The sequence below is a fragment of the Simochromis diagramma genome, unplaced genomic scaffold, assembly GCF_900408965.1.
Source record: "Simochromis diagramma unplaced genomic scaffold, fSimDia1.1 OVJJ01000091.1, whole genome shotgun sequence".
NCBI classification, from domain to species: Eukaryota; Metazoa; Chordata; class Actinopteri; order Cichliformes; family Cichlidae; genus Simochromis; species Simochromis diagramma.
The window spans coordinates 2286112-2313638 of NW_024386901.1; the positions used below are offsets into that span (position 1 = coordinate 2286112).

Consider the following 27527-nt stretch of genomic DNA (forward strand, 5'->3'; position numbering starts at 1 on the left):
CAGATTCTGCCTCAGTGGGATTCCCTCCCTCCTCCCCACCCGGCAGCAGTTTCTATATTCCTTGCCTTTGTAAGCATTTTTCTCTGCTTCCGCACATTTTTCTTCCTGTCTGCCTCTTTGTATTAAAGGTGCCTACGCACACTTATCTGTGGCAAAGATGAGAATTCCCTTAATGGCAACGTGTTTCTCGAACATAAAGGCATTCATGCTGCGAGTGACGAATGTAACAGTTGGCACGCATCAGCACATCAGCATCACGCAGATGGCCGTAGTGAATGCTGATTATGTTTGTTGGCCTTTTCAATAAACCATGATGATGTACAGTGGGGTTTGATAAAGGTGGAGGCACACAGGAATCATGCAGACATGCTCACAATGCTCATAAACAGAGGCAAACAGCATGCATACCGGCCAATCAGCCATACATGGTAAAGACAATACTTTTCAGCTTTGCAGACAGCCGGCCCAGACAGGAGGAGAACTGGCGTCCAAGCTGATAGTATCAGTGAGAAAACTGTATTTTTCTTTTTGACCGGTTGAGGAGACATGCACACAAATGCACACTCACACACACCGTTCCTTCCTCTAACTCCCCCGAGATAAGTGCACGCTCAGCCCACTCAAGTCTCAACGCATTCTGTGGGAGTTTATGTATGGATCAAGCAGCCACGACAGAACACAACAGCGTGGTTTACAAGTGCCAGACGCCACTCTGCACTCACCGCCTCAGAGTCTTCAAATCCATGAAGGTACAAGTTATCGTACATGGAGGAGTGAGGTTCCCAAAAATGAGCTCTTCAGTGCAAAATAGTTCAAAACGGCTCAAGATCAACCTGTTCTGGAGAGGATGGATGATGAGGATAGGGGAGTGACAGAGAGCACCAGCAGTCTCTTCCTCCACATGAAGGTAGATGAAAAAGAACCCAGATCACAGAAGAACAGATTTATAAAAAAAAAAAACGGAAAAAAGCTGGTGTCCAGTCTTCTCCTAATGCTGAATTAGATGTTACTGCTCCCAGGTCAAACAAGTGTTGTTTCCCATTATAAGGCAAGCTTGGCTATCCCCAGAGGCTGAGCAGACCTGGCATTTCATCTGCCTTCCAAGCTGAGATTGCACGAGCCAATCCCTTCCCCAGCACTGGTTGATGACAGACGTGAGATGCAGGCTGCCGATTGGCCGATGCAGGCTCCAGTCAGCCCGGCTGGCTGTGAATAAGGAAGAGAGAAGAGAAAGAGGCGGGGGCGTCTGCAGCCTGAGAGCATCATTAACCAGCAAGCTGTGTCAATCCTGTCCTTGTATGTGAGCGTGAGGTAATCTTTCACACTAAACACCGACATTTAATTTGCACATGCAGAACGGCAGCAAAGGCGAACAGCTGAGTGATGATACTTGGAACGAGAGGCAGACTCGATGCGATCGAGCCGCTGCTCCGCTACAAGGAGCGCCCGCGTCTTTACAGCTTCATGAACACACCGGAGCCGTAAAAATCAATCTGTAAATATCTGCTACAGGGAGAGTGATGGCAGAGGAGATCAATCAAGAAAAGCTAGAGAACTTCAAATCTACAGTTTGATACCTTTCATTATAACTACTTTACATGTGAAACAACAGTGCATTTAAAAAATATAGATTCCTATTTTAACCATCCCATAATTACCGCAGGATGTTGAGCTACAAATTAGATAAAGACTTTGAATTCATTGCTGTACAAAAGGTTTTCATTTGTGCAGCTGAAAGACTGTTTATTTTCAGAGTAAACACCTCAGTAATACAAACATACATGAAAATCATTAATAAGGTAAATTACAGTATTTGTTTTGCAATTCATATTTCCCTGCTTTGGATAATAATAAAAATTTCCCTGTTAAAAATACACACACACACACACACACACACACACACACACACACACACACACACACACACACGTTACACAAACTCAGCAATGATCCTACTCAAACAAGTTTGGCACTGGGACGTTGCCATTTGTTAGGCACAGTAGAGCAACAGCACCCTCTCTTGATCCGATAATGCATCTTCATCAACATCGCCACGCTTTTTTTCCTTTTCCTTTTTTTTAAGCTTGCTCCGAACAAGCTCTTCCCAAAACATCAGATTTTTTGTGTCTATCCTGCATGTATTTTAGTGGAGGCACAGAGCCAGGTGCTACATCCTCATCATTCATTTAGATATTGCTCTGTGTCTTTATTCTGCACAGCAGCTCCCGGCAGACCCCCTCTGGCCTGTGTGGAACAGTAGATCAAAGGGAGACCTTTCAGAATAAAGGTCATTTTATTCAGGCTGAAGCTGCATGAAACATCACATATAAGGGTCCTTTTTTTTAAAGAAAGAGAAATAAAGAAAATAAAGAAAGATGGGAAGCAAAATAGAAAGAGCACAAAGGGGGAACAGAGCTGCCACGTAGATCTGGTGGTATAATTAGATATCACGTGTAACACGACAGCTCGAGCAACATTACCTCACTGAAAATAAACACATACGCACACAGGCTGCAAAAATGACAAGAAACTGAACTAATAATGGAACAAAGTGGATAAGAGAGGCACAAAGAGTTTGTGTTCTTACTCATATCTCGAGCTGTCACTGTCATCCATTTGAGTTCAGTTAGATCCTTTAAAAATCAGAAAACCTATCAGGGTAGAAGCAGGTTGAACATGTGAGAACTCGTTTAGGCGTTTTATGTCTCTAACAGACGCTGTGCCCAATCAAGAGACAAAATGTAACATCCCAGAGAAACAAAGTGCAAGAAATGTCAGACAAGCCAGAAAGGAACTTTATTTTCTCAGCTAGAAAGGCACTCCAACTTGCTCCCACTCCTTTGCCATTTTCTAAATTAAGCATGCAATCAATTCCAACCGATAACAAAGTACCTTTCATTTGTAATTTATGAGATTGTCTCCATCATCTACTCAGGAGGTGCTGACAAACTAGCGTGCAATACCAGCTGCGAGCGACGGCAGCGGTGGCTTGGCCCATCAAGTAATTCACAAATTAAAGGCTGTTGAGTTTAGCCATGTGACCTACATAAGGGGGATTAGCAGTGTGAAGTCTCTTCTTTATCACTTTGCAAGCTGCAAGCTGAAAGATGAGGTTAAAGAGTTGCCTCTGATGTATCGTGAGTCGGCAAGGCAAATTAAATTTCCGGGACGGCATTATAGGTTTATCAATCTCACAATGAATTCAATCAATTAACTCTGCGAGTCTTACATTCATTCATGATTCCAAGATTTATTCATGTAAAGCAACGGAACAGATTTAGAGAATGAAAACACGACGATCCAGGACGTGAATGTGAGATAAGAAATTAATTCAGGCGACGTAACAGAGGCAGTCAGGAAATTCGGCTGTGACTAAGAGGTCATTTTCTGCTGAGAACATCTATTGGTCCACCAAAATTCATCACTGTACTCTTGTTGTGTCCTCAGGGCATCTCAAAATAAAAGGTCTGCTACGTGTGAAACCCCTTTTCTTCCCGTCATTTGGATGTCAGCATCAACTGAATTAACTGTAAGTAAGAGACAGCTAGAGTAGGAAATAACTTGACCTAGGCTTATTAATTCCAACACCAAGAAAAAAAACATCATCTGTGCCTTCACCTTTGAACCATGATAAACATAAATTGCTTGGTTTGGGGTTTTTAAATATATACATATATGTTTATGTCTGTGTTATCAAGACAGACTGGTTTTAATAAGCTCAGAGTTCCCCAAATGACAATTATTCTGCTTTGAATAATTTAATTCAACATTATTTATATGGTGCCAAATCACAACAAGAGTTGCCTCAAGGCACTTTATATTGTAGATTAAAAACCCCACATACAGAGAAAACAACAACGATGAGATGACTCCCTGTGAGCAAGCACTTGGCGACAGTGAAGGAAAAACTCCCTTCTAACAGGAAGAAACCTCCAGAAGAACCAGGCTCAGGGAGGGGCGGGGTCATCTGCTGCAACCGGTTGTTGGTGCGTTTTACTGATTTTTTGTTAGACAGCATAAACTCTAAATTAAATTACATACATGTACTTGCTGTTAGCAGCACTGTAAAATTATTCCCACTCATAGCACCTATCTTTAATACATATGTGTAGAGAAGTGTCTATGTTATAAGTAGTAGATTCCGGTAGAACTGGAAGACTAAAAAAAACAACGAAGATAATGAGAACTGTACACAATGTAAATGTGGGACCTTTGAAGGAGATGATCTTTCTTGTCATTTGCTACATATATATTGTTTCATATTAATATGAATTCAGGAATTCCTGATAAAATCCCAACCATAGTTCAGAACTGCTGAATGGCCTACCCGAGTACAGACCCAGCTAACCTCAAGAGTTCAGAACCCCTGTTTGAAGGGGGAGTTAACATTTCTTATTAAGAGGTCAATGCATTTAACAATTGCAAAGACCTCCAAAGATGCAAACCAGCAGCTAGTCTTAAAAACAAAACATAATTAGATGCATGAGGGTCAAATAGAGCCAGCCGAAGAAAGAGGTGCGATGAATACAGACAGCTGCAAAACGATTTTGAACAGACAAAAGAACCTGAAACTGTGTGCAGAGACAAAAACTGAACAGAAACAGATGACAAATTAGCATAAGGAGATAGAAAATTCACATTACAAGAATTGCTACAAAATGCTAAGTGACCAGAGAGAAGTGCAAACTGGTTGCAAACAGATGCAAATCCAAACAGACAATAAAAAAAGCTGAATGTTTCGTCTTCTGTGTCTATCTGCATCTTTAAGTTGTTGCTATGGAGGAAAGGTTAAAGGCCTTTTTACAAGTCTGTCTTATAAATAATCCTTTCATGGACCTTAAAGCCTGGCTCAGGATTCGATCAGGTATCCACTCGCCAACAGCACACATAAACATCTGTGTGTAGGTGCTCTGCGTACCATCTGGGAGAATCCGTTTTTTTACCATCTCGGCAGCAGATCTGTTCAGTATCACATGCAGTGACTCACTCGTCATCCATATCTCCTGGAACATAATGTCCCTGTATTGTGACACAGTCGTCCATTGGAGCAAACAATTAATTTAAGTCATTTTCTCTCATTTTTCTTTGTAAGACAAGCACCAGAGGTCATTCAGAAGACGCCAGACCCCACCTCGCCTTGCCCTGATCCCTGTGGTCTCCTACTTAAATGCACTATTTTCTGCCAATCTTTGGTTATTACACAGATGAAAAATTTTGTATTTGTGCTCCTACTGGTTTGAAGTGGGTGAAGAGCAATATTTATATCGCATTCTGGTGACAGTTGGATTGCTGTTTGCTTATGCTGCCAACACAACCTGTCATATCTTGTCAAACCACACCCACACAGTAAAATGAACATTATTCTTTCTTTTTTTCCCCCAATCGTAATGTCATTGTAAAGTGAAATACTGCAAGGTTACGAGTGATGCAATGTTACTTCAAAGTAATTTACAGTAAATTACTGACATCTGGTATCACCACCATTTTACTGTACTGTACAACGTGATCTGTCTTTGGAACCATAATAATTGATCAGACAGTAAATGGCTGCATTGAACTGTGACACTGCAACTTTTTTGGTCTTTCTTGGACTCTTTACATCACGTAGCCACATTTAAACTGGCCTAAGATCACAATTTGCAACAGAAAAGGCTAATATTTAAAAACCAAATTTTGAAAACGATACAAAAGTTGGTATTCGCATGGATCACGCCTAATCCTTTTCTCCCTCGTTGCAGAGCTGAACAAACTAACATTAATAACTCCAGAGTCCAGGGAAGATGTATAATGTTGACCATGATTCTGTAATGTCCACAAATGATCTGTAGAGGAGGAACGTTCAATAAAAACATTCGATATCTACCTCGGCTGCTGTAAAGAATGCCTTCATCTCACTTTTTTCTCCTTTCATTGAGTTTTTGCTGTAAAATAAATTAAAAAAAACTGTTACCTTCTTGTGAAAAGAAAGGAGGCGGCGCAGTTTTCTGCTAATCAACCTTGTCGGCTTGACCCCTGTTGTTGTTGAAGGCTGTTACTATGGATACACGTGGGCATCAAAGAGAGAGAGCCCACTCCTTCTCTTCTTACCTGATGACGATCACACCGGTGATGACACAAATCACAGCGGGGGCGTTACAGAAATCTCTGAGTGTGTAATAAGTAATTGGAGTGGGCAAGAGCTTTCATTTCATTCCACTGTCCTTGTGCTTTACTTTTTGCCTCTCCTTCTTTTTGTCTACTCTTTCTTTCTTTGAGGTCTGTCTGCAACACTGTCTTTTCCACCTTCTTCACTTCCTGTGAGTCATATTATTACTCCAGTGTCAAGCAGTAGGCATTCACTAATTAATGGATGATGTTTACACTTTGAACACAAACTGCATTCATTAGTGTGCTGCTCAATAAAATACAGATCTTATATTTTATTTACATTGCTAATCATCTGGTGTTATGCTCAGTTTTGTTCAAATGGAATTATGTACAAAAAGATGATTTCTGTGACTAATGGGGGCTACACCATCATAACTGACATCTGATGATTCAGTTCTTTCTCCAACTTGATTTGGTCTGATTTACTGTATCTCCAAAGAGCACGTGTGACCACGTTTGTTTGAGGTCAGGTTTGAAAGCATGAAAAAGGGAGAGAAAGAGTGGGGCTTTGGGACAAAGGTAGTCACTGATGAACTACTCTTGTATCTTTGTATGGCCTCTGCAGCCTTGGTTTCCTTGGTAACTTGTCAGCAGGATGTCAAAGTCCACGGTAAGCACTGTAAAGTAGTCTGGTGCAGGCACATTATGAATTAAAGAAGGGACTTAAGAAATTGAATTTTGTTTTCACTGTGACATATACAAAAGAGGCGGTGCATCCAAACAGTGTTGCCTGGCGCTGCTCCCGTGACTGGTGAAAGTTTGGTAGATGACTCAAAAGCAGGTCAGTTAGCTAAATTCCCAAGTGAGACCAAATCAAGGCCATCTATTCCCTGGACTACAGCAGAACATCTTCTAGACTGGCAACATGTTATCTGCTGCCACAGTGTTTTCTCTTCACATTGGAGCCAAACCCATATGAGTCTAACCAAAAGTTATGTAATGATGGATTGAGGTCAGAAATCATATATCTGCAAACAGCAAGTGTTCACCACTCACTGTCAGAGCTGGGGTTTGCATCAATTATTAGTCTTAAGTGCTTCATAGTGTTGTTTATAGCTCTTTAACTCCTTTCCAAAGGACCTGGTAGGCTATTAAGACACAATTAGGATGTTTGCTAAGACCATTAATCTCTGGCTCTCTTCCACAGTGTGTCTTTTGTCCCGTCTCCCTCCCCTTACCCCCAACCAGTTGCAGCAGATGGTGACCCCTGAGGTTTCTTCCTGTTAAAAGAGAGTTGTTCCTTCCTTTTTCCTAATCTGACAGTTGGGGTTTTCTCTGTATTATTGTAGGGTTTTTTCATTACAATATCAAGCACCTCAAGGCAACTGTTGTTGTGATTTGGTGCTATATGAATAAAACTGAATTGAATTGAACTGAGTTGCTGCCTAAACTAAAGACGCTTGTCATATGTGTTGTAGCCAGGTGCAGCGCTACATGGTGAAGCTTTCATCAGTATTAACCAGATCTATGCCTCGACGAAGCAGAAATGCAGTCAGGTTTATGCTTGACCTCTAAAAGTTCAAGTTCGTCATGTCCTACCTGTCTGAGGATGAAGCTGGTGGAAGTGGTGCTGCCATCGGACCTCTTCAGTCGACTGCGTCTGGAGTAAGTCCCCCTGTTAGCCTAATGAAGGCAAAACAGACCCGCGAATGAACTCTGCTCTTTTATTTTATATTTGTGATTGTATTTTTGTTGGCCCTTCCCTTTATTTATCCCCCTCTCCTCTACAGGACAAACCCAAGGGCACCTTCCTTTCAGTAACCCCGTTAAAACCAGCATCTCAGTCTCTCTGGTTAAAGTGACGTTGATGCCAACCAGCTGTCTCTTGTCTGCTGTGATGACCTGATTATAAGAAGCCGGTCTTTTAATGCTTTCTCGGACTGTCACACTAAGGTCTATGATAAGTGCAGCTTTGCGTGAACACTGCCCCGATGTACGGATTCAGTTTTTTCTGACCTATTTTCACACACAAGCAATTTGTTTAAGTGCAGCGAGGGCATACTTCACTTGAGCAGGAAATGAGGTGAAATATAGTAAATGGTTGCAGCGCTTGGCTCTTATGACACTCTTGCGCCTGGTATCATATCCCTTTGTGACAGCAGAGGGAGGAATATCACTTTCAGTGATCCCATCTTAATTTTAAATTGCAGGCATGGCCAAACTATAACTTCAGAAAATCACAACACAAAGCAAAAGTGCCTTCGCTGTGTATAACGGTCTCTAACGAGGCCACTTTGCTGAGTTCTGTATTTACACACATTCTGTAGTAGACAATGTCTTATTTGCCTGATTAATGTACTGAATGTTCAAAAAATTTCCCCCCACCCAGAGTAAAATCCTTAAAGTTTGTGTTTTTGAACTGCTGACGTCAGCAGTTCAAAAACACAAAGAAATGTGATTCAAGCCCGAGCCTGAACCATCCTGAGCAGGATGAATTTCTGACCACAACTATTAGGCTACATAGTCTTAGGAAAATTGATTATTTCATTGATTATTATGCTTCATAATATCTGATTCATATCTGATTCTTTCCTGGTAATCAAATAGCAGCACTCCTATTCATTACATCTAAGTGCGCACACAGTTACATTAACAATCTGCAAATGTTGTAACATTGAAAAAATATGGGAGGGGGTAAAGTACCTCCCTTCTCTGGGAAAGTTTTTTAAACTACCTCATGCATCACGAGCTGGGCTCCGTCATAAAGTGCTTAATAATTGAGCACCTAATTTCATTCCTTTTTGAATAAATCAAATTCACGCCACGCTGCAGATCCCGTGCAGTCTCAGTTTGACTAATAACACCTCGAGGACTAGTTAGAGATAATGAATGCATCCTCACCAAGACAACGAGCAGGATGACTTGTTTTTTCAATTATTATTATTATTATTATTATTATTATTATGTCATCGTAGTGTGGAGTAAGGGGGCTTCATTATCCCCCCGTGCATATTTGCATATATTTTAAGATTTGTCTTCATCATTAAAACATTTGCTACAGATTCTCGCTGTTTCACGTCATGTTTTTTTTTCTTTCCTACCTGAAACACGGGCTTCTGCATCCCCTCTGCTATCCCGTGACGGGTGTAGATGTGCCGGGACATCTCAGCCAGTTCGTCGGTCCAAGGCGGAGGCTGGCGCTCGGTGCCACTCCACTGGAAGTGCCGCTCCTCGGGCGGCGGACAGTGAACCGCCGGCTCCAGCTTTACTCCGATTCACGCCAGCAGAAGAGAAAAGACTTGGACGGCAGCTCGGACGTGTCCTCCTGCAGATCTTTACGGAGTGGACAGGGCACGTACATCAGATGTAGCCCTCCTCTTCCTCCCACACGCATCACACAGGGTTACAGGAGTGCTGCGTTCAAGGACGAAGTAGAACTTGAGAATTTCGTACACTCAGCGTGTGTCATTTGGAGGGCAGCCGTCAAAAGTCAAACTCAATTAGATAATATATTTAAAAACATTCACACTTGTGTTTATGTCACACGTAAAAAAAAAAAACAAAACATTTTTTATAGGCTACTTTATATATGATATTCAACTTAACTCTATCCTCCACAGTAGGGACGTCAGCCTCATTTTACATCCTGGGCCACATACAGATCATTTTCATCTTAAGTAGTCAGTGGGCCGAACAAGCGAAACTTCCTTTTCTCTTGGTGTGAAGATGTTTAACTACACATTTAATCTAGTTTTATATACATAAAAAAAGAATTGCAGTTCTAACAGCAAGTCTGGTTCGTCTACACGATAAATACATGCTTTTGTAGTAAATGAAAGAAATCACAAATAAATAAATGTGCCGTAAACAGGGGCGGATCTAGAAGGGTGGCATGGGGTGGCAAGTGCCACCCTAAAATAATAATAATAATAATAATGGATTGGATTTATATAGCGCTTTACAATGCCACTATTCATTCACTCTGGCATTCACACACTGGTGGAGGCAAGCTACGGTTGTAGCCACAGCTGCCCTGGGGAAGACTGACAGAAGCCAGGCTGCCATATCGCGCCATCGGCCAGCGATGATCTCTTGCCACCCCAAGTGCCACCCTAGTTTTGCATATGACAGTGTTGTTTATTAAAATAAGATAGCATTAACAGTTTGAGCGTAGTTACAGTCAACAGTGAATATAAATGCTAAAACTTAATATATTGCATAGTGTTCCCCCCCTGCACCATTAACAAATGGTTCAGCCCATAGCAGGATCGGCTTTTTTCTTGTTTTCAGTAGCAAGCGATGTTTATGAGCGTGCCAGAGCACATTTTGAACAACACCATGGGAATTTCGGATTTTACACAGGTGGTTGGATGTTAAACTCTGGAAATGGAAGGAAGATGAGTGTTATTAACCCTCTGTGGTCCACGGACACGCTGCACCTCCAAATCACATGACTGATATAAGCTGACATAGCAACAAGCTGCATTCAGCCCACTTTGAAAGTTCGGACTTCAAAGTTTTTTAATTTTAATTACAGGCCAGTAAATCCAGAGTTATGATAATATATATATAAGCCACGCTTTTTTCTAAATACTGTCATCACGTTTGTGCGTGTGTGTTTTAAGCGTTTTCTAAGGACAGCGCGAAAACAGTAAAGAAAGGAAAAAAGCCACCTCTTTCCTATCGGTGGAAAAATGTACCATGTCCCCCAATTTAAAAAAAAGTCAACACGTGGGTATTTGGTTGTTTAGGAAGAGGGAAAAGTTTTGGGAGTGAGGGTAAGGGCAGCGAGACAGAGCGAGCGAGAGAGAGAGAGAGAGAGAGAGAGAGAATTTTTAGATGTGGGAGATTTGTGACGTTTAGTGTGGAGTGTATACTTAGTGTGTTGTGTTGTCTTGTGTAGCTGTTCTGTTGTGTAGTCGTTTTGTTTTGTGTGTCAGTGAGGGCACTATGTCACAAAGGCACATTTGCAACGTAAACACCGTCACTAAGTAGAAAACCAGCGGAGTGATGCACCTCCTGTTGTCAGGCCTGCAGGTTTATCCCTGTGCTCTTCTGTCTTTTGGTGGACAAACTTTTTTTTTTTACTGACACACATCATTTGTGGGGCATCTTATTGCGACACCTGATTGTTCTCTCATTTTAGTTTCAGTAATATTTTTAAATGGTTGTACAAAATGAAAAAAAACGGCAGGTGTATTGGCTGCATTTTTAGATAAATAGTTGTATATGTTTACAAAATGTACAATTTATATTTGCATTTCAAGTTATAAAAATTTACTCAACATGTCTGTGTTTTGTTTTTTTTACAGTAAAAAATACTACTAGGATCTTAAGTTCTTTGTGTGATTTCAGATCAGTAATACTAATGCAGTATGTCAGTCAAAACAACTGAATTCAGTTGAGCTGAATTTAGTTGTTTTTTTGCCTGTAAAAAGGCAATTACAAGAAAACGGAACAAGATAGACCCACCATCACAGGACGAATGGATCAAAATTATAGATGAAATACAAACTATGGAACAATTGACCTACAGAATAAGGACTCAGGAAGATCAATACCATAAAAAGTGGGAGAAATGGACTGAGTACATAAACCCAACAGGTTAAAGACCAACACATTGATAATGAGAAATGATCAAACTGTAGAAACAAGGAGATCCAACATGTTTTTTTGTTATCCTACCTGTTGTATTTATCTTTTTGTTGTTTTTGTTTTGTTGTTTTGTTTTGTTGTTACCCCCCTAACCCCATGTATAATGTTTAAAGAAAAACAATTAAAAAAAAGTAAAAAATAAATAAATAAATTCAGTTGAGCTGAAAAGAAAAAATAAAATTAAACAATCTGAGGGTGAAATACAAACGTAAACTCAAAAGGAGTCAAAAATGGCCGGTTGTATTTCAGACCTCAGTGGGTTAATCCAACAAATCATGAAAAATTAGGTTTACATTTTTGTTCATGACAGTGCAGATTTCTGACATTTTGTGTAATTTAAGCTGTAACAATGTGATTGTTTTCTAACAAAAAACAGTGAAACTTAAGTTAGACTTGTGTTTGTAAATGAAGCACCTCATGTTGTGTAACTTTCTGGATTTTATACTTATTGGCTACATATTTATTTATCATACAGGCTATACAGTACATAAGGTCAAAACTCACATGTTTTATGTAACTAAAGTGTGTAATTATGTGGTCAACAGCCAATAATTAAGTTATATTTATATGAAAAACTTGTATACTTACTGCATTTGAATCATTTTAACCATATGTAACCACCTGCATGAGTGGGTTATTTTTTTTTTTGGGGGGGGGGGGGGGGGGGGCTTCGATTTTGCCACCCCATTTGATTTCTTTGCCACCCTCATGCCACCCTAAGAAAATTTCTCAACATCCGCCCCTGGCCGTAAATTACTGTTCAGACTCTCTTGCAAGTCCAGAATCTATGCCCTCCTTCACATTTTTTCAAAGCTGTTCAGTGGGCCAGATTTGAATCTTTGCTGACCGATCCTGGTCCCTAGGCCTTATGTTTCACACCACTGCTCTACAGATTTAATTTCACTCTGATTTCTCAGATTGGTCCATACTTTGATGCCAGGTTCTTTATCAACTTTTCAGAAGCTTGCGTTTTACAAATGGTCATTTTTGTGATCTATCTATCTGACCCACAGACAAGCAACAAAATGAAGGTGGCTGCAGTAAAGTACTGATAGAGCACCCTCATAAGGTATATAAAACCACAGTAACCTCCATAAAGATCGACCACGGTCCTACTTATTATTTATTCTTATTTACCGTTTATTATGGCACACTGCTAGAATGACTCAGTCATGAATATTCAAGTGCGTTTTCTCCAAATGTTTTCATGAGAAGTGCTAACTGTAAACAGGTAAAATTATATGCTAAACTAAAATATTCCAATAAACACATTTGCAGCCCTACGTAATCACTTTCCACCAGTTTCATGCCGCATTCTTCACTTAAAAACAGGCCAATTTTCAACTCAAAAATATCTCACGAGGACAAACAACAGATGAGGGAATCTTCTCAGCCATCCTCAGCAGACCAAGGCACCAGCTGTGCTGTTTTCAGACAATCTCGAAAACATTTATTCACACTCCCACGTATCCTGGAAGAGCAGGCAAGAATCTGACTTTGCAACTGAAGAACAGTTTTACCTGCACTTTGCTACCCATAACCATCTCTAGCATTCACATAACCTCCAGTGTATCCAATAGAAAGAAAAAAAGTAGAAGCTATAAAAAGGCCAAGTGCAATTAATAAATCATGTCTTCTGGGTAGAGCATATTATTGGATTGTACGTGTCATGCAGATGGGGATGTGTGCAGGGAATAGCAGAGGCTAATTACTGTAGGTGGACAGTTTCTATTTTAATCACCCTTCTCTTAATTGTACAAATGTAATTACTTCAACAGCTTCAGAGGAATCGGCGCTAAAAGATCAAAATCAACTTCCACACACGCCGTTTCTCTTATTTCAAAGTATATTTATTGAAGAATATTATACAGTTTGCTCTGTTACAAAAGCAGTTTTAAAATCCTGGATGACACAACGTTTCCTGGGATATTTCAAATATAAACAATTATACACGTCCAGAGGATTCAGAGACAGAAGTCGCTTCCCAACGTTGTGTTTGATTTCTACAGAAGAACAAGGCATTCAGTGGTAAAATAAAATGTTTACAAAGCTAAGGTGCAATGCCAAAGTCACTGACAAATCCAGATATTTTACATCTAATATACACTGCCTTTAACATTAGAGGTGCTTAACAGAAATTGAGTTCTGGCTAAAGTTAGAAGTGTGGAGTTACTGCAGCAGCCCAAAAGACTGTATGAGAGCTTTTAATTTAAGTGGAGGGAAAAACATCTATTTCTTCAGTTTGACTAAAGATTTTTTTGTGTATTTAAAAAAATGTTGTCGTTTACATTTTGCCAAGAAAATAAAAGTAAAAGCAGAAGCCCAGTAAAAATAATTACCCACTTTTTTCATGTCTCCACATATATATCAAAGTACAGGCAATGCTGATGACAATTATGACGTTTTAGTACATACACATTAAAGAATGTGCTGTGGATTTGCATAAAACATAGAAGAGACAGAATGATGTTAGAACCATGAAGAGATGCAGCATTTTACCAGACTACCAAACCCATTCAGACGTTTATCTATTATCCATTCACCCAAACCTTTGAAAATCAGTGTCGCTTTACATTGACAACGAACCTCTTTTTGGGAAAGTACTCAAACACACACAAACATGGAGAAAAAAAACAAATGTGCACACACACATAATTAAATATGTCAAATGTAATCATAGAATGCACAAGGCAAAGAGTCTATGGGAACGTCATTTCTGAATTATTTACAATGTTAACATATCTGACAATTGAGAAATAGAGTTTGCACTTCTAAATTCTGTTAGAGACACTGATCAGCTACAGCGTTGGTGGCTGGTGATGAGAACAGTGAAATGGGAGATCTGGCCTTTTAAGTACCTGCACATGTTTGTGCTGAAGAGAGCACCTGAGCTGGAACTCACGAATTCAGTCTTTGCAGATGAATAAACTACATCAGCTGAGTGTTGCAATCAAGATGATGATCAGGATAAACGGCTCATACCTTCATATGAATCCACTTGCAGACTTTAACAAGAAAAACAAACAAACCAGTAACTGTTCCATTTTCCTTGCCTACATTACAACATATGATTGTGTTTTTATTCACATTTACTCTACATGCTTGCAGGCGGTTTAATTTTTTTGCTGGCTTTCTCAGCGATCCCTCTCAGGAAAGAGATTTTGATAGCCACACTTGTGCACAAGACTTGGACGCTGCTTGCATTTCACTCTCAGAGCTACAAGGAATACTTTACTCGATTTTATTCCAACTTGAGCACGTTATCGCACCGTCGATGTATTAGGCTTTAAGGGCTGCCAAAATGCTGCGTCTGCAGACAAGGTTGTGTGAACAGATCATAAACAAAGAAGAAAATAACATTTTATCTCATCTAGGCTAGTGTGGACTAATCCTCTTTAACCAATAAGAAGACTCGCAGTTCAATTCAGAAACAGCATGGTGTTGATGTATTATTTGTAATATGCTAATTTCCTAAACAAATTAGACAATGACGGCTTGTTGCATGGTCCTGTACAGCAAAACCAACTCTTCTTCGCGCCGACTGATGATGTTTGAGAAAACCAGCATTGCTTTGAGTCACCCATGATAAACGAGGAGACTAAGAAAACTCTCGGTGCCGTGTTAAGCCTCACATACAGTAGCCGAGTTTTGACTTGGATGCATAGCAGACCTGCGTTACATACACGCATCAGTTATTTCAGCTTTCCAGGGGGCGTCCTGTTCGGCTTGACAGGCACAAAAAAACTAAACAAAACAAAAAACAAAAATAAAAAGCCAAAGGAATTTTCCTAAAGCAATAACCTGACACACACATGCGTGCTAGGTAAACCAAATGAACACACAACTACCAACTGAAATATCTGAAGGGTGTATCTTCTCAGGTCTGCCCTGTGTTAGTTTTACAGAAGAGGCTGCTGATAATATGCTGCCTGCTGCTGCTGCTGAGGAGCCTGGTGAGGGGGAGCTGCTACAGGATAGGACACAGGAGGCATGCTGGAGTTGTGGTAGGCTGACATATCCATGGTCATGCCTGCCTGAGGTGGGTAAGGAGCTCCTGTGGCTTGGCTCATGTACGGAGCGTTCAAACCACTGCTGTGAAATAAATCCACAAGTGACATTTAGGTCAACAAATTGAGGAATCTATCATTTCAATACATCCTCTAGAGAAAGATGATTGGTAGGTAATATGATTTTGTTAGTAGTGATCAAATTCGGTTTTCTAAAAGAGTGTTTCCATAGTAACAATACATTGGTGTGAAAAAGTGTTTTTCCTCTTCCTGATTTCCTGTTTTTTTTTTGTGTATTTGTCACACTTAAATGTTTCAGATCATCAAACAAATTTAAATATTAGATAAAGATAACAGAAGTAAACACAAAATGCGGTTTCTAAATTAAAGTGTTTATGAACACCCAGGCCTGATTGCTGCTACACCTTTCCTCAATGAAGAAATCACTTAAATAGGACCTGCCCGATCAAAGCGGAGTAGACCAAAAGATCCTCAAAAGCTAGACATCATGCCACGATCCAATAAGAACAACATAATCTCAGTCTACAAAAGGTTACAGAGACATTTCTAAAGCTGTGGGACTCCAGCAAACCACAGTGAGAGTCATTATCCACAAATTGCGAAAACATGGAACAGCGGTGAAACTTCCCAGGAGGCACCGGCTGACCAAAATTACCCCAAGAGCGCAGTGACGACTCAGCCAAGAGATCACAGCAGACCCCTGAACAACATCCAAAGAACTGCATGCCTGCAAGTTCATGGCTCCACCATAATAAAGAGACTGGGCAAAAATGGCCTGCAAACCACTGCTGAGCCAAAGGAACCTAAAGGCTCGTCTCAGTTTTGACAGAAAAGATAAAGACTTGGGGATTTTGATGATCCCCAAAGACTTCTAGTAAAATACTCCGTTGACTGGCGAGACAAAAGATAAACTTTTTGGAAGGTGTGTGTCCCGTTACATCTGGCGTGAAAGTAATACAGCATTTCAGAAAAGGAACATCATACAGTAAAATATGGAGGTGGTAGTGTCATGGTCTGGGGCTGTTTAGTGCCTCAGGACCTGGAAGACTAGAAAACACCCCGAAGAGAATGTTCAGCCATCTGTTTGTGATCTCAGGCTGAAGCTCACTTGGGTTCTGCAGCAGGACAATGACCCAAAACAAACCAGCAAGCCCACCTCTGCATGGCTTACGAAAACAAAATGAAGACTTGGATTTAGGTCAGGATTTAAGTCCTCACCTGAATCTGATTGAGATGCTGTGGCATGACCTCAAAAACGTGGTTCATGCTGAATTACAACAATTCCGCAAAGATGAATGGGCTAAAATTTCTCCATGGGGCTGTAAAACCGCTAAGGGTGGCCCAACCCGTTATTAGGATTAGGGGGCAATCACTTTTTCACACAGGGTCATCATAACTTTGTTTTTTTCTCCCCTTAATAATAAACACCATCATTTAGAAACTCCCTTGTGTTTACTTATGTTATCTTTGTTTAAATTTAAATTTGTTTGATGATCTGAAACATTTAAGTGTGACAAACATACAAGAGAAAGGAAATCAGGAAGAGGGCAAACACTTCTTCACACCACTGTATATTTATGAGAGAAGAAAAGCATATTTCAACGTCCTTGTTAAAAGGGTGGAGGTGTTATTCTTACCTCATGTAGGGCGGCTGAGCAGTTTGGCTGTTGGGCAAGGTGTTGGGTGGAGCTGAGACATTTGGCGGTAGTGAGTGTAGAGGTCCAGGCTGGTCGCTGGGCAGATTGTAGGGCTGTGCAGAGGGGATCTGAGGCATGGATGGGGGAAGATAAGGGGGTGCCGCTGGTCCAAGGTAGCCCTGAGAAGACCAGGAGAGAAGCGCGCTGATAAGTGAATGCACTGAAAGGATGTAATAGAGTTTGGCAGTGAACTTATTTCCCAGTAAATATAGAACAGAGCCAGAAAAACTGGTTGACCACTCCCATCAGGTGCTGCTGTCGGTGACTGCCACTGACCTGCTTGGTTTGTTTTGGCGTTTATACTGACCTGTTACTACACCTATGCTGCAGCTGCCGGCACGCTACGATACTGCTGTTTGTAGTATTTATTAGTGAATATTTAACAGTTTATAAATTGTAACATCCAAATCGAAGCCACCAGACACGAGGAAGGTAAATTAGGAGAAGGGTTGCTCACAATGCATTCATATCTACATGTAAATTATATTTTCCAGTTTTATCTTGTGTTGGTAACTCATTTGCACTGGCCACCTCCTTGACTGTCACAGTGCAAACAGTTCTCCCTTTGCCTATTTAGTATAACACGTGGTTAATATGGGTAGCTTATTTTTAAATAAACAGCTAGTTCTCGCAATATGCTTACTGTAGAGTTAGTAGTGTTAGTGTGATGGGTATAAAGCAGTCTTGTAACACATTCCTATTGCTCTGGTTGCATTTTGTTTAAACAGACAGCTGAAAAATTGGCGTGAGTTAGTCCTCGACTAGCCCCGTTTAAGTCAACTTGTAGTCATTTAGATCTTTCAGACCACTAACCACCCCCCCCCAAAAGAAAAATAAAATCCTTCATGTTATATAAACTGATGCTGTGTTGTTTTTGCTCCAACCAAAACCTATAGCAGTGTGATTATGGGACATCTGTACCTAGCAATCTGTATAAGCTACTTGAAATTAATGCAAACAAATTACAAATGAAGAGAACTGCGCAAGAATTGTAATAATCCAAATCTCTATGATGACAATTTCCTTATGTTTTGAATTTATTCAAGACATATAATGAAGCTATTTTTAGTTTCACCACCCTTTAAGCTCTAGTTGGAGACTGCTACATCCAGAAACTACAACCTTCATTGTCTGAGATGCTACAAACATCCTCAGTCAGTAGCAGGTCACCAGCAGCTGCCCCAAATAATGAGATTTGGTGAGCTATGTTACACAAATAGCCAGCCTCTAGAGAAACGTGCACCAACAGAGATATTCAAAGAACAAATACCAATAATATAAAAAACAGTTATACAATTACAAATTAAATAATATTGGAAAACAGAGTTGAGTTTACATAATCTTCAGACAGAAGATCAGCTGTGTTCAGTCTTTATTCAGCATACAGAAATGATGCTGATAAAACACTCGTTTTAAATTATTAACAGTTTCAGAATTTTTTGTCATTTTAAATCCTTGTTTTTAACCAAGTCCCCGTTACTGCAGGTGCAATAAAATCCTGACAGTTGGAAAAAGGAAAATAATAAGTTGCAAGGAGCTCTGGTGTTTGCCTGCTATGCGAAGTGGACAGTTTTCTAAATCTCCAGGGAAAGACTGTGACATTAATCACCACCAAGAAAACAGCATCTGCTGAGAAAGCTCCGGCGGCCTGTGACGCTCTCCAGGGAAGAAAAAAAAAAAAATGCTGACTGAATATCAAGCCATCAGGACTAGTCTAAGATTAGTAACTAGTTTAGAGGCAAAACATGTGTGAATGAGACATGTTAGAGACATCCTTAAAACATGTATGATTTAGCTCTGCGTCCTGCTGATTCTCCATATGTTTACATACACAAACAATATTTTGCCAACAGCCATTATTTATTTTTTCTATTCGGCTTGCTATCTAAACATCACGGATGTATACAAGGTTTCAGCTTCGACGTCATTTACGACTGAGAGTCACTCTTAGCAATCAGAGCCACGTAAGACTATTCTGACCTGCATGCCCACAGCAGAGCTGGCTGGAGGATACTGTGACTGCATCTTGGAGTAGGCCGAGTAGTATGGAGCCTCATTCATGAGCTTGTTGTAAAGCTCCAGTGCCTCCAAAACCTTCACATTCAACTCTGATAACTCTGAGTGATTCCTGCAACACACACAAACAAACATTAGTCCCAAGTACTGGATGAAGAACCTTTTGCATTTGCTGTGCATATCGTGATTATGATCAATCTGATTAATAATAGAGAAATGTTATATAATTAACACATTACCTGTCAATCTCCTGCAGCTTCTCATCAATTAGTGGGTTCATCTGTGCACATGCACCTGTTTACATCCACGGAGAGAAAAGGAGAAATGAGGTTAGAAAGCAAAAGCACGGCTCACACTGACTGCAGCTGACAGCGACAGTTTGACTAGATTTAGAGTGGCATTAAAGTTTTTACCCTCCAGCTGGATCAGCTCTAGGGAGTCAGGAGTGGAATCTGCAGGATCTGTATTCTGCAGCAGTGCCAGCGTTCGGTCCATCTTCGTCTGCAGAAAGACGTGAGCGGATACGTGTTGGTAAAATAACAGAGATGGATTTGCAAATGAAGAATCGCTGAGGAAATGTGCTACCTCGTCAATGAAGACGGGCTCGGGCTCTATTTTGGTTTCCAGGCTTGTCTCTTCTGGAGTCGCCGGGTTATCAACATAAGTAACTATGAAACAAAAAGTTCAATTACATTAGCAGCTCTAGAAATAATTTGATTAGAAATAAAATCAATATGCTCAACAGGAGGTACAAACAAGAGTCTGTCCTTAAGGAGCTACCAACCTGGCTCTGGCTCTGCATTCAGATTGGTTGTGACAAAGTTGGAGGGGAAAAGCCCAACTCCTCTGTGGTTCTCTCCTTTCCACCAGTTTGGATCACTGTAAACGGAAACATAAAACCAAAGTCAAAGAGCAGCTGAGAGAAAGCCATACTTAGCGTCTGGCTAAGCTTCATACCAGTCAGAACCATTACAACAAGAAGTCTAAAAATTCTCGCCCTGATGTGGTCTTTGGCAGCTCTAGAAAAGGCGGTTATGGTGAGTTTTCAGAGCTCTTGGTATGAAAAAGCATTTTGACGTTTGCCTAGTTTTACTTGCAGAACAGAGTTTACAGATCATTTAAGTCCTAAAAATAATATCTCATATTAAAAATATTCACACTTCTGGATGAATCTCCAACAGGCAAACAAACCTTGTAACATTATTATCACTGACAGATGTTACTATTGCACTGCACGTACTTTGAACCACACTGATTAAATTTCTGTTTCAAAACAGTTAATGAGCATGGAGGAGTGGTTACCGCCATGTCATAATAACTTATCAAAGGTTAGTTTTTGACATCAGATCATTTCATTTATATATTATTTTTATATTTTATTTAGACATTACATCAATTTTTGGGTTATTACTGAAATTACAAGGCAGGGATGGTATTTATATTCAACATCCATGAAGACATAGCAACATGACTGTCTGATCTTAAAGGTCGTGCATACTCTGGGACTTTCAGTGGTAAAGTATAGATCAAAGCTAATGGCTGAATGCGCCCTCTAACCTGACAGACCTGTCCCCTTCTCTGGATAATGAACATTTTCAGTTTTAGCTACGTAAACAACTCATCTGCAGTAAACTCATTTTTGCACATCCAGATCTTCATTCAATGTCGGTAAAACGGTGCTATCTATTGGTTGGGAGGATATAGCAGAGCTGATTCATGACAGGAAGTGTTATAAAATATTACCTGTCATCCAACACTAGGATAAGTTCTCCAGCTTTGAAGGTCAGCTCGTTGTCTTCAGCTGCTTCAAAGTCGTACAGCGCACGCACCTTCCGAGCCTCCTGCCCCCCACCGCCATTAGTATAGTTTGGAGGGTCAGAGGTCATGGTCATGGGGCGTGTCTCTGCCTGCTGCTTCTGCTCCTGTAAGGACAGCTCGATAGCTGAAGAAAATAAACAAGAGAAGTGGAAATGAAGAAAGGGTATTTAGCACAGACAGACTTGGCACACATTCCAGATTCATTTAATTTTCAAAATGCAAATGGCTCTAAGGCAGGTGCTCCAATCACATTTTCAGCCACGGAGAATCAATTTAAAGGTTTTCACATGTATTTTTATCAGATTACTTTCTATGAAATCTGTGTAGAGCTTTTGGATTTTAAAAAAATGAATTGAATACACTAACTTTACCTTTGGCAAGATCGTCATCATCCACTGGTTTGCTTGCAGTTGATGGGTTGGCCTTTGTGCTGGAACCCTGTGGTCAGTATAGAAAGACAAGGTCAGATCAGAGTGCAGAATAAGTGCACCTGAGGAAGAATGAAGCACAAAGACTTTAAATGAAAAACCAAAATGTTTTTAAAAACACGGTGCCACCTGGAGTTCATGCTGGTTATCACATATTGTTCAGAAATGTGTCTCTAGCCTTTAGACACAAATACTCCCAGGAGCAGTCTCGTTAATTATTTGTGTCCAGAAGCTAAACAATAGAAACGGGAAAAATGAAAACTGGTTTATTACAGCTTGAGTTTGTGCGGCCAAATCCAAACTGACAATAAGTAAATAAATAAACAGGTAAACGCTGCCACAGCTTGAGTCACGCTGCCTGCTGCTTTTTTCCCCTTAGCTGACAGAGATTAAATGTCATACCTGCTGCCACATGAGCCACCTGCTCTCCACTGAGGCACATTTGCCAGCCTATCCCGAAAAAGGAAATGCAGCGCACCATCATCAGAGCCAAATGGAGCACAGCCAGTGATAACAAAGCCAGGATGAGAAAGCAAATAAAATCGAAGGGATTTTAGACTACTGATATTAGGGCTGCAGCTATCAACTACTTCAGTATGTTTCATCCATGATGAACAACAAAAAACAAACCCTTTGTATTTACGTGTCATATTCAATTTTATTTTTTAAAGAAAACATTTTCCTAAATGCAAAGATATATCTAAATAATCTCAAGTAGAGTCAAAGCCATAACATTTACCTTTACTCTGTCTTCCTCAAAGGCTTTATGAGTTTGTGTACATGTGTTTCTGCTTGTTTACGTTTTCAGTGAATGAGAGTTTGTGTCTGTAAGCCTTTAGAGGAGAATGTGGTGGCTTCTATGAAGAGAAGTGAGCATATCAGCATTCTGATGTTTGCCCTCTGCTTTGTTGCACAGTTTTTGTGCTCCTGAAAACAAGACGTTATGATGGTGTAGACGTTAATTAATATTAACAATAATTCACTGTCCAACCTAACAACCCTCAGATCAGTGGCTCAGAGTTTTACTGGGCCATGTATATTTTTATTGGCTTGGGAAAAAAGATGTAATTTTTCTTTTCTTTTTTTAAATATTAAGGCAATTTAATTGAGACAGTATTTTTATATCATCTCAAAAATTGTATGAAAATCTTGATAAATAATAAACATGGTCTAGTACACCTCATGTCCCCCTTTAGACTCACCCCTGTAAAATGGGACGGCTGCTCAGCAAGCTGTATAATTTAAACATGTTTCAGACTAAGTTAACAGTTCAACTGCATGTGCTCGTCGCAGTGTGTAAACAGACTCTGGCTCCACATTAAACTGCACCAGCTTCATCATCACTGCTGCTGTTGTGTTATCAGTGTGCGTGCGCTTAATATCAAACTTTTTATTCACACGCTGCTCCTTAAAAAGGTTTGTATTGCAGGTCTTATGGCGTTTCCATTGTAACAATGGTGCGCCACAGAGCCGTGCCTTAAACCAACCATCGAAGCAAAGAATGTGTGTCGAGAATTTTTTTTAAAGCAAATTATTCGAAATACTTAAATCAGCGCAACCCTAACTCACATCACTGTCATTCGTTGTTTATTATTTAATGCTCTGAGTTGTCTATTGTGCGGAAAAGGATGTGTTGCACATTTACGTTTCTACTGAAGGCTACAATAGTTATCCCCTCAGTGGCAGCTTTATTAGAGTTAAAGTCTTCAAGTATGTCAGATGCTTTATGAGAAACCGATGTCAAAGTCCAGTTTTATCTGTGGCACATACAGATTTGTTGTGTAACAAAAAACACACACACATTAAGCAGCAGAACAGAAACTAGAAAGCAGCTCTTACCATTACCAAGTCAGACTCTATGACATAAACCTCCAAAGAATTATGTGAAATATGTGAAGAGGAAATTCCACTCTAAGCTCCTCTCATATATACACTCTCCAAAACAGACAAACTCCACCCAGCCTGAACCTTCACAATCACTACACTAGCCTGAGGTCAAATCATGGCTACAATTCCAGCCTCAGCACGCTAGTGAACCCTACTGGATGTGGGATGTATATTACTAGCTTAAAAGAAGAACCTATTTCCAAGTAGAAAAATGAAGGTAGATTGTGTGGTCACTATAAAACACAATGTAAAATGTTTATATTGTGATGTGAAATATTGTTTAACAGAACATCAGCTTATGTAAAATCTGATACTTTACAAAAAGAGGCCTTTATTTATGCTGCAAATACAGTATACTTACACTTTGTTTATCTGTTATACTGGCATCAAGTATGACAAAGAATTATAAAATAAAAACTCAGGTGCAGCTGCTGCAAAGTAAAGACTGTATAAGACTTCTAAATGACTTTGTTACATTTCTCAGAATCATCATGTCAATATACCTGTGACGATGGGGATGGGAAGCTGACACCCTCCTCTTTCAGAGACTTGATGGTGGCCCCAATCAGGCTCAACTGTGGATCTTTCTGAAAGTCCTCTGCCCACTCAACCATCAGAGCCTTTAGCTTTTCACATACCTTAGGGTGTGCCTAAAGAAGACATGAAAACAAACAGCTAAGGAGTCTGGCATTGGTTAAGATTTTAACTGTAACATTAAACTTAAAGTTCCTCTGAGTTTGAAGGACTACATGGACAAGAAATTCTCTGGATAAGATTCCACCCCAAAAAACAAGGAAGGAAAAAAAAAAAGAAACGCAAACCAGGTAAGTTTTCATACCTTGTTAAGAATGTTCTTCACTTCACTGGAAAACTCCCTTGAGCAGATTTCCAGGTGGAATATTTTGCCACAGTTTGATACACAAGCACCCAGCAACTGCAAGCCAAGACAGTGAAATAAGTATCGCAGTAAAAAGACAGCCACTCATTATTTACAGCACATTTTAACAGCAGGTGAGTTTAGAGGTGGGATTTGATGACAACAGTCTGAAATTATCTCAATAATTTAAAGACAGAAATCTAAGAATAGAGCAGGTCATGTGACAGTATTAGCTCACAATGACTCAGACAAACAGGTCTCACAGTCCTCATTTCATTTAAATAATACTGGCGTGGAAAGGGTCTTCTTTCCTGTATCCTTTTAAAGGAAATGGGTTTGCAGCCCAAATGCCAGTAAACTGTACTTCTAACCCCAAAACTAGAGAGGTGTTTGACCCAATCTATTGATTTATTAAACATTTGCAGTTATTTGTAATGCCATTTTTATACAATAAATTAAATAGTAAAGCAACAAACTTACATTAAGAGCCTGCATCGCCACATGAGGCACTTTGTGGTTGACTCTCTTCATAATGGATCTTAAGCTGTCCTTTGGTCTGCAACAGAAGGGAACACAGTCTGTGGATTGGGGGTACTGCTGATGTCGTCAAGTATGAAACACTTTCAAATTAAGTGTCCGGGGCCACTGGGCTGCTCAAATCAAAATGTGCCATTAATATTCAACGGAAGATGGCTCTTTCAAGCTTACCCATTGGCTGTTGTTCCAATCTTATCACAGATGTCCATGATAAGTGCCCAGTCATCTGTTGTGTTGTTTTCATTGGTTGCCTTCTCTGGAAATATGTAAAATGCGGATTTAGTACATATGCTCCAGTGAGAAAATAACTCCAATGGCATTGTGGCTGCTTATCTCCAAAGAAAATGTGGGAAGACATGCCAAATGCATGGTGTAATATAAAAATGAGCCGCAAGCCCTTAACTGGCACATTGTACATCTAATTTATGTTATACTGTCACCTATCGAACTCAAAATGAGAGTGGAAGAGTTCTATAAGCCAACTACATGTTGCTGTTTTTATTGTGCAACCTGTTCCTAATGGCCTATTGTGACAAGACACTTAGAAATCCCATGTAAATATTTAAGTACTTTAAACTGTGACCCGTTCAGCAGCTGACAAGCTAAAAGAAAAGCCTCATTAACAACTGAACTGCATTATCTTCTGAGTTAAAAGAAAAATCACAACATAAACTATATTGATCTCTACGATATTGATGTTAAGTGGTGTTCTGACATTCAAAGTGACCTGCCACTGTTTCATAATATGCTGGTAGCAAATTACTTGTATGACGTTTCTGACTCATAGTGTCACTCCCATGACTCTCTAGTGCAATAGTGCTCTATTGTATGGTCATACAAGGACTATAGTGTTGCACAGTCAGATAAAGCTGTTCAGCCAGGAAGTGTCTATGAAAATTTACATAGGATAAGCCTAGGAAAACACATAGGATAGCTGACAAATTAAAGGGAAACACGATATAAAATGTCTTAGAAAGGTGCTGGGTCATTAGAAAGGCTTGGCATGGATTTTCCAAGACTCTAGACCTCAACTACAGGAAAACAACACCCTTTAAAAATAAATAAATAAATAAATAAATAAATAAATAAATAAATAACATACATATCCCCTTATTTTATGTTTAAAAAAATGGTGGTAGAAAGTGAGGTTTAACACACTGGTCCAAAATCTTCCATAAATGTTCAACTGGGTTAGGAGCTCATGAGTGTGAAGTCCATATTATTTAACTCATATACCTTATGGATAACCCGTTTGTCATGTGGGAAGAGACTATTCATCAGAACAGGAAGGTCATAGGACATCAGCGATTATTGCGAACAACTTACATTTGTTTTCACTGACAGTTCTCGCTAAAGGGACATGCTGACCCAAACAATGCCAGCAGAAGACTGCCACAATATGTTAAATCAGCAGGATTATCGCCATGCTGGGGTGAAACATTCAGAGTTTTCCTTTAATTTTACACCCATCTGAATACAGACAGAAAACAACCAAACCCGAAAGGCCAGAGAGTGATTGATTAATTAGTCTTGACCAAGCTTTTCTAATTAATCATCAGCCGGAGAGAAAAAAGGTTTCAACAACTGTAATCATTAATGACTCATTACTATATTATTTTCACATTTAACTATCCAATGACGTATCAACTCCAAACACTGAAAACAGGCATCACTAACAATTGCAGCCCACGGACACATCTTCAATCCACTTCTTTTTTTGTCTAACCAATACACCAAAATGTAAACCTCATTTAGTTTCTACATAAAACAAAGGAAAACACCAAATCCTCCCAAGTGAGAAGTCAAGTGAACCGCAATGGGGATTTCACTGTTTTCGAGCATCAACAAAGTATACGCTTCAACGAAAACAGAAAAAAGATAAAGGAGATTTAAACGAATGGTATTTGTGTGATAAAGTAGATAAAAATAGAACCATAAACGTATTTTGAGTTGATTTGGGATCAGCTGATCTTGTAATGGCGGTTATCCTGTGAATATGAATCACCAAGTTTTTTTTTTTCTTACAAAGCAATCGCTGATACTAACAAATGAACTGGAAACTTAATAAAAGAGGTCGACAACACATCGATATGTCAGGTACAAACTAGCAAAGGCTAGCAGGACTGGTATATGGTGTTGTAACAAAAACTGGCAGCCCTAAAGTAACTTATCACGTAGCGGTAGCGAATAAACAACTCGAGCTAAGCTAGCATTAGCCTCTAGTGTGACTGGCCCTATCGTTAGCTTCTGGTTGTGACACACTCAAAGGGCCAAAGAGACAACAATTCACTTACCAACATCTTGGTCAAATGGATTTTGGGAAAATAAAGGCATGTTAACTATTTATAAAGAGGCAGACTTTGTGATGAAAAAAAGTACGTGCGTTCTTCAGGCTAAACCTAAACAAATATCGCTTCCTCGTCCATCTAACTCTCACCAGTTGCTCTTCCGGAAATTTGGCTGTCTCCAATAATGCCTGTTTACAAAAAATTAAAAA

General features: G+C 39.8%; 2 protein-coding genes across 5 annotated transcripts in view; both read right to left on the reverse strand.

Moving 5' to 3' along the window:
- cacnb4a (calcium channel, voltage-dependent, beta 4a subunit) overlaps positions 1–9511 on the reverse strand; it is a 32774-nt gene extending 23263 nt beyond the window's left edge. The window contains exons 1-2 of one of the 3 annotated variants that reach the window (XM_040034772.1): positions 9189–9511; positions 7687–7770 (exon numbers count right to left, since the gene is read on the reverse strand). In XM_040034772.1, coding sequence (XP_039890706.1) covers positions 7687–7770; positions 9189–9251 — 147 coding nt within the window. In that variant the 5' untranslated portion in view covers positions 9252–9511. Of the gene's footprint in view, positions 1–722; positions 1737–7686; positions 7771–9188 lie in introns of those variants that run through there. The other 2 variants (XM_040034771.1, XM_040034773.1) reach the window with 2 other exon arrangements.
- A 4586-nt stretch (positions 9512–14097) lies between these two features.
- On the reverse strand, positions 14098–27486 carry stam2 (signal transducing adaptor molecule (SH3 domain and ITAM motif) 2). 2 transcript variants are annotated; one of them, XM_040034782.1, is made up of 14 exons: positions 27325–27486; positions 25202–25286; positions 24974–25049; positions 24455–24550; positions 24120–24266; positions 21673–21739; positions 21227–21425; positions 20268–20362; positions 20069–20151; positions 19897–19984; positions 19723–19777; positions 19448–19595; positions 17408–17586; positions 14098–15831 (listed from the first exon to the last, which is right to left on the reverse strand). In XM_040034782.1, exons 1-14 carry the CDS (start codon positions 27362–27364, stop codon positions 15642–15644), a joined length of 1548 nt encoding a protein of 515 aa, XP_039890716.1. In that variant the 5' UTR covers positions 27365–27486; the 3' UTR covers positions 14098–15641. The 2 variants fall into 2 exon arrangements, with proteins under 2 accessions (XP_039890716.1, XP_039890715.1); XM_040034781.1 differs by having other exon boundaries at positions 14098–15834; positions 27325–27485.
- Positions 27487–27527: the final 41 nt, after the last annotated feature.

What these genes read in the sequence shown, in the direction of transcription:
- stam2 (XM_040034781.1), bottom strand. Translation starts at nt 27,364, where the DNA reads ATGCCTTTATTTTCCCAAAATCCATTTGACCAAGATGTTG. An exon ending in TCCATTTGACCAAGATGTTG is followed by an intron (nt 25,287 to 27,324) that starts GTAAGTGAATTG and finishes ACATATTTCCAG; the next exon opens with AGAAGGCAACCAATGAAAAC. An exon ending in GCTCAGCCGCCCTACATGAG is followed by an intron (nt 15,835 to 17,407) that starts GTAAGAATAACA and finishes TTTATTTCACAG; the next exon opens with CAGTGGTTTGAACGCTCCGT.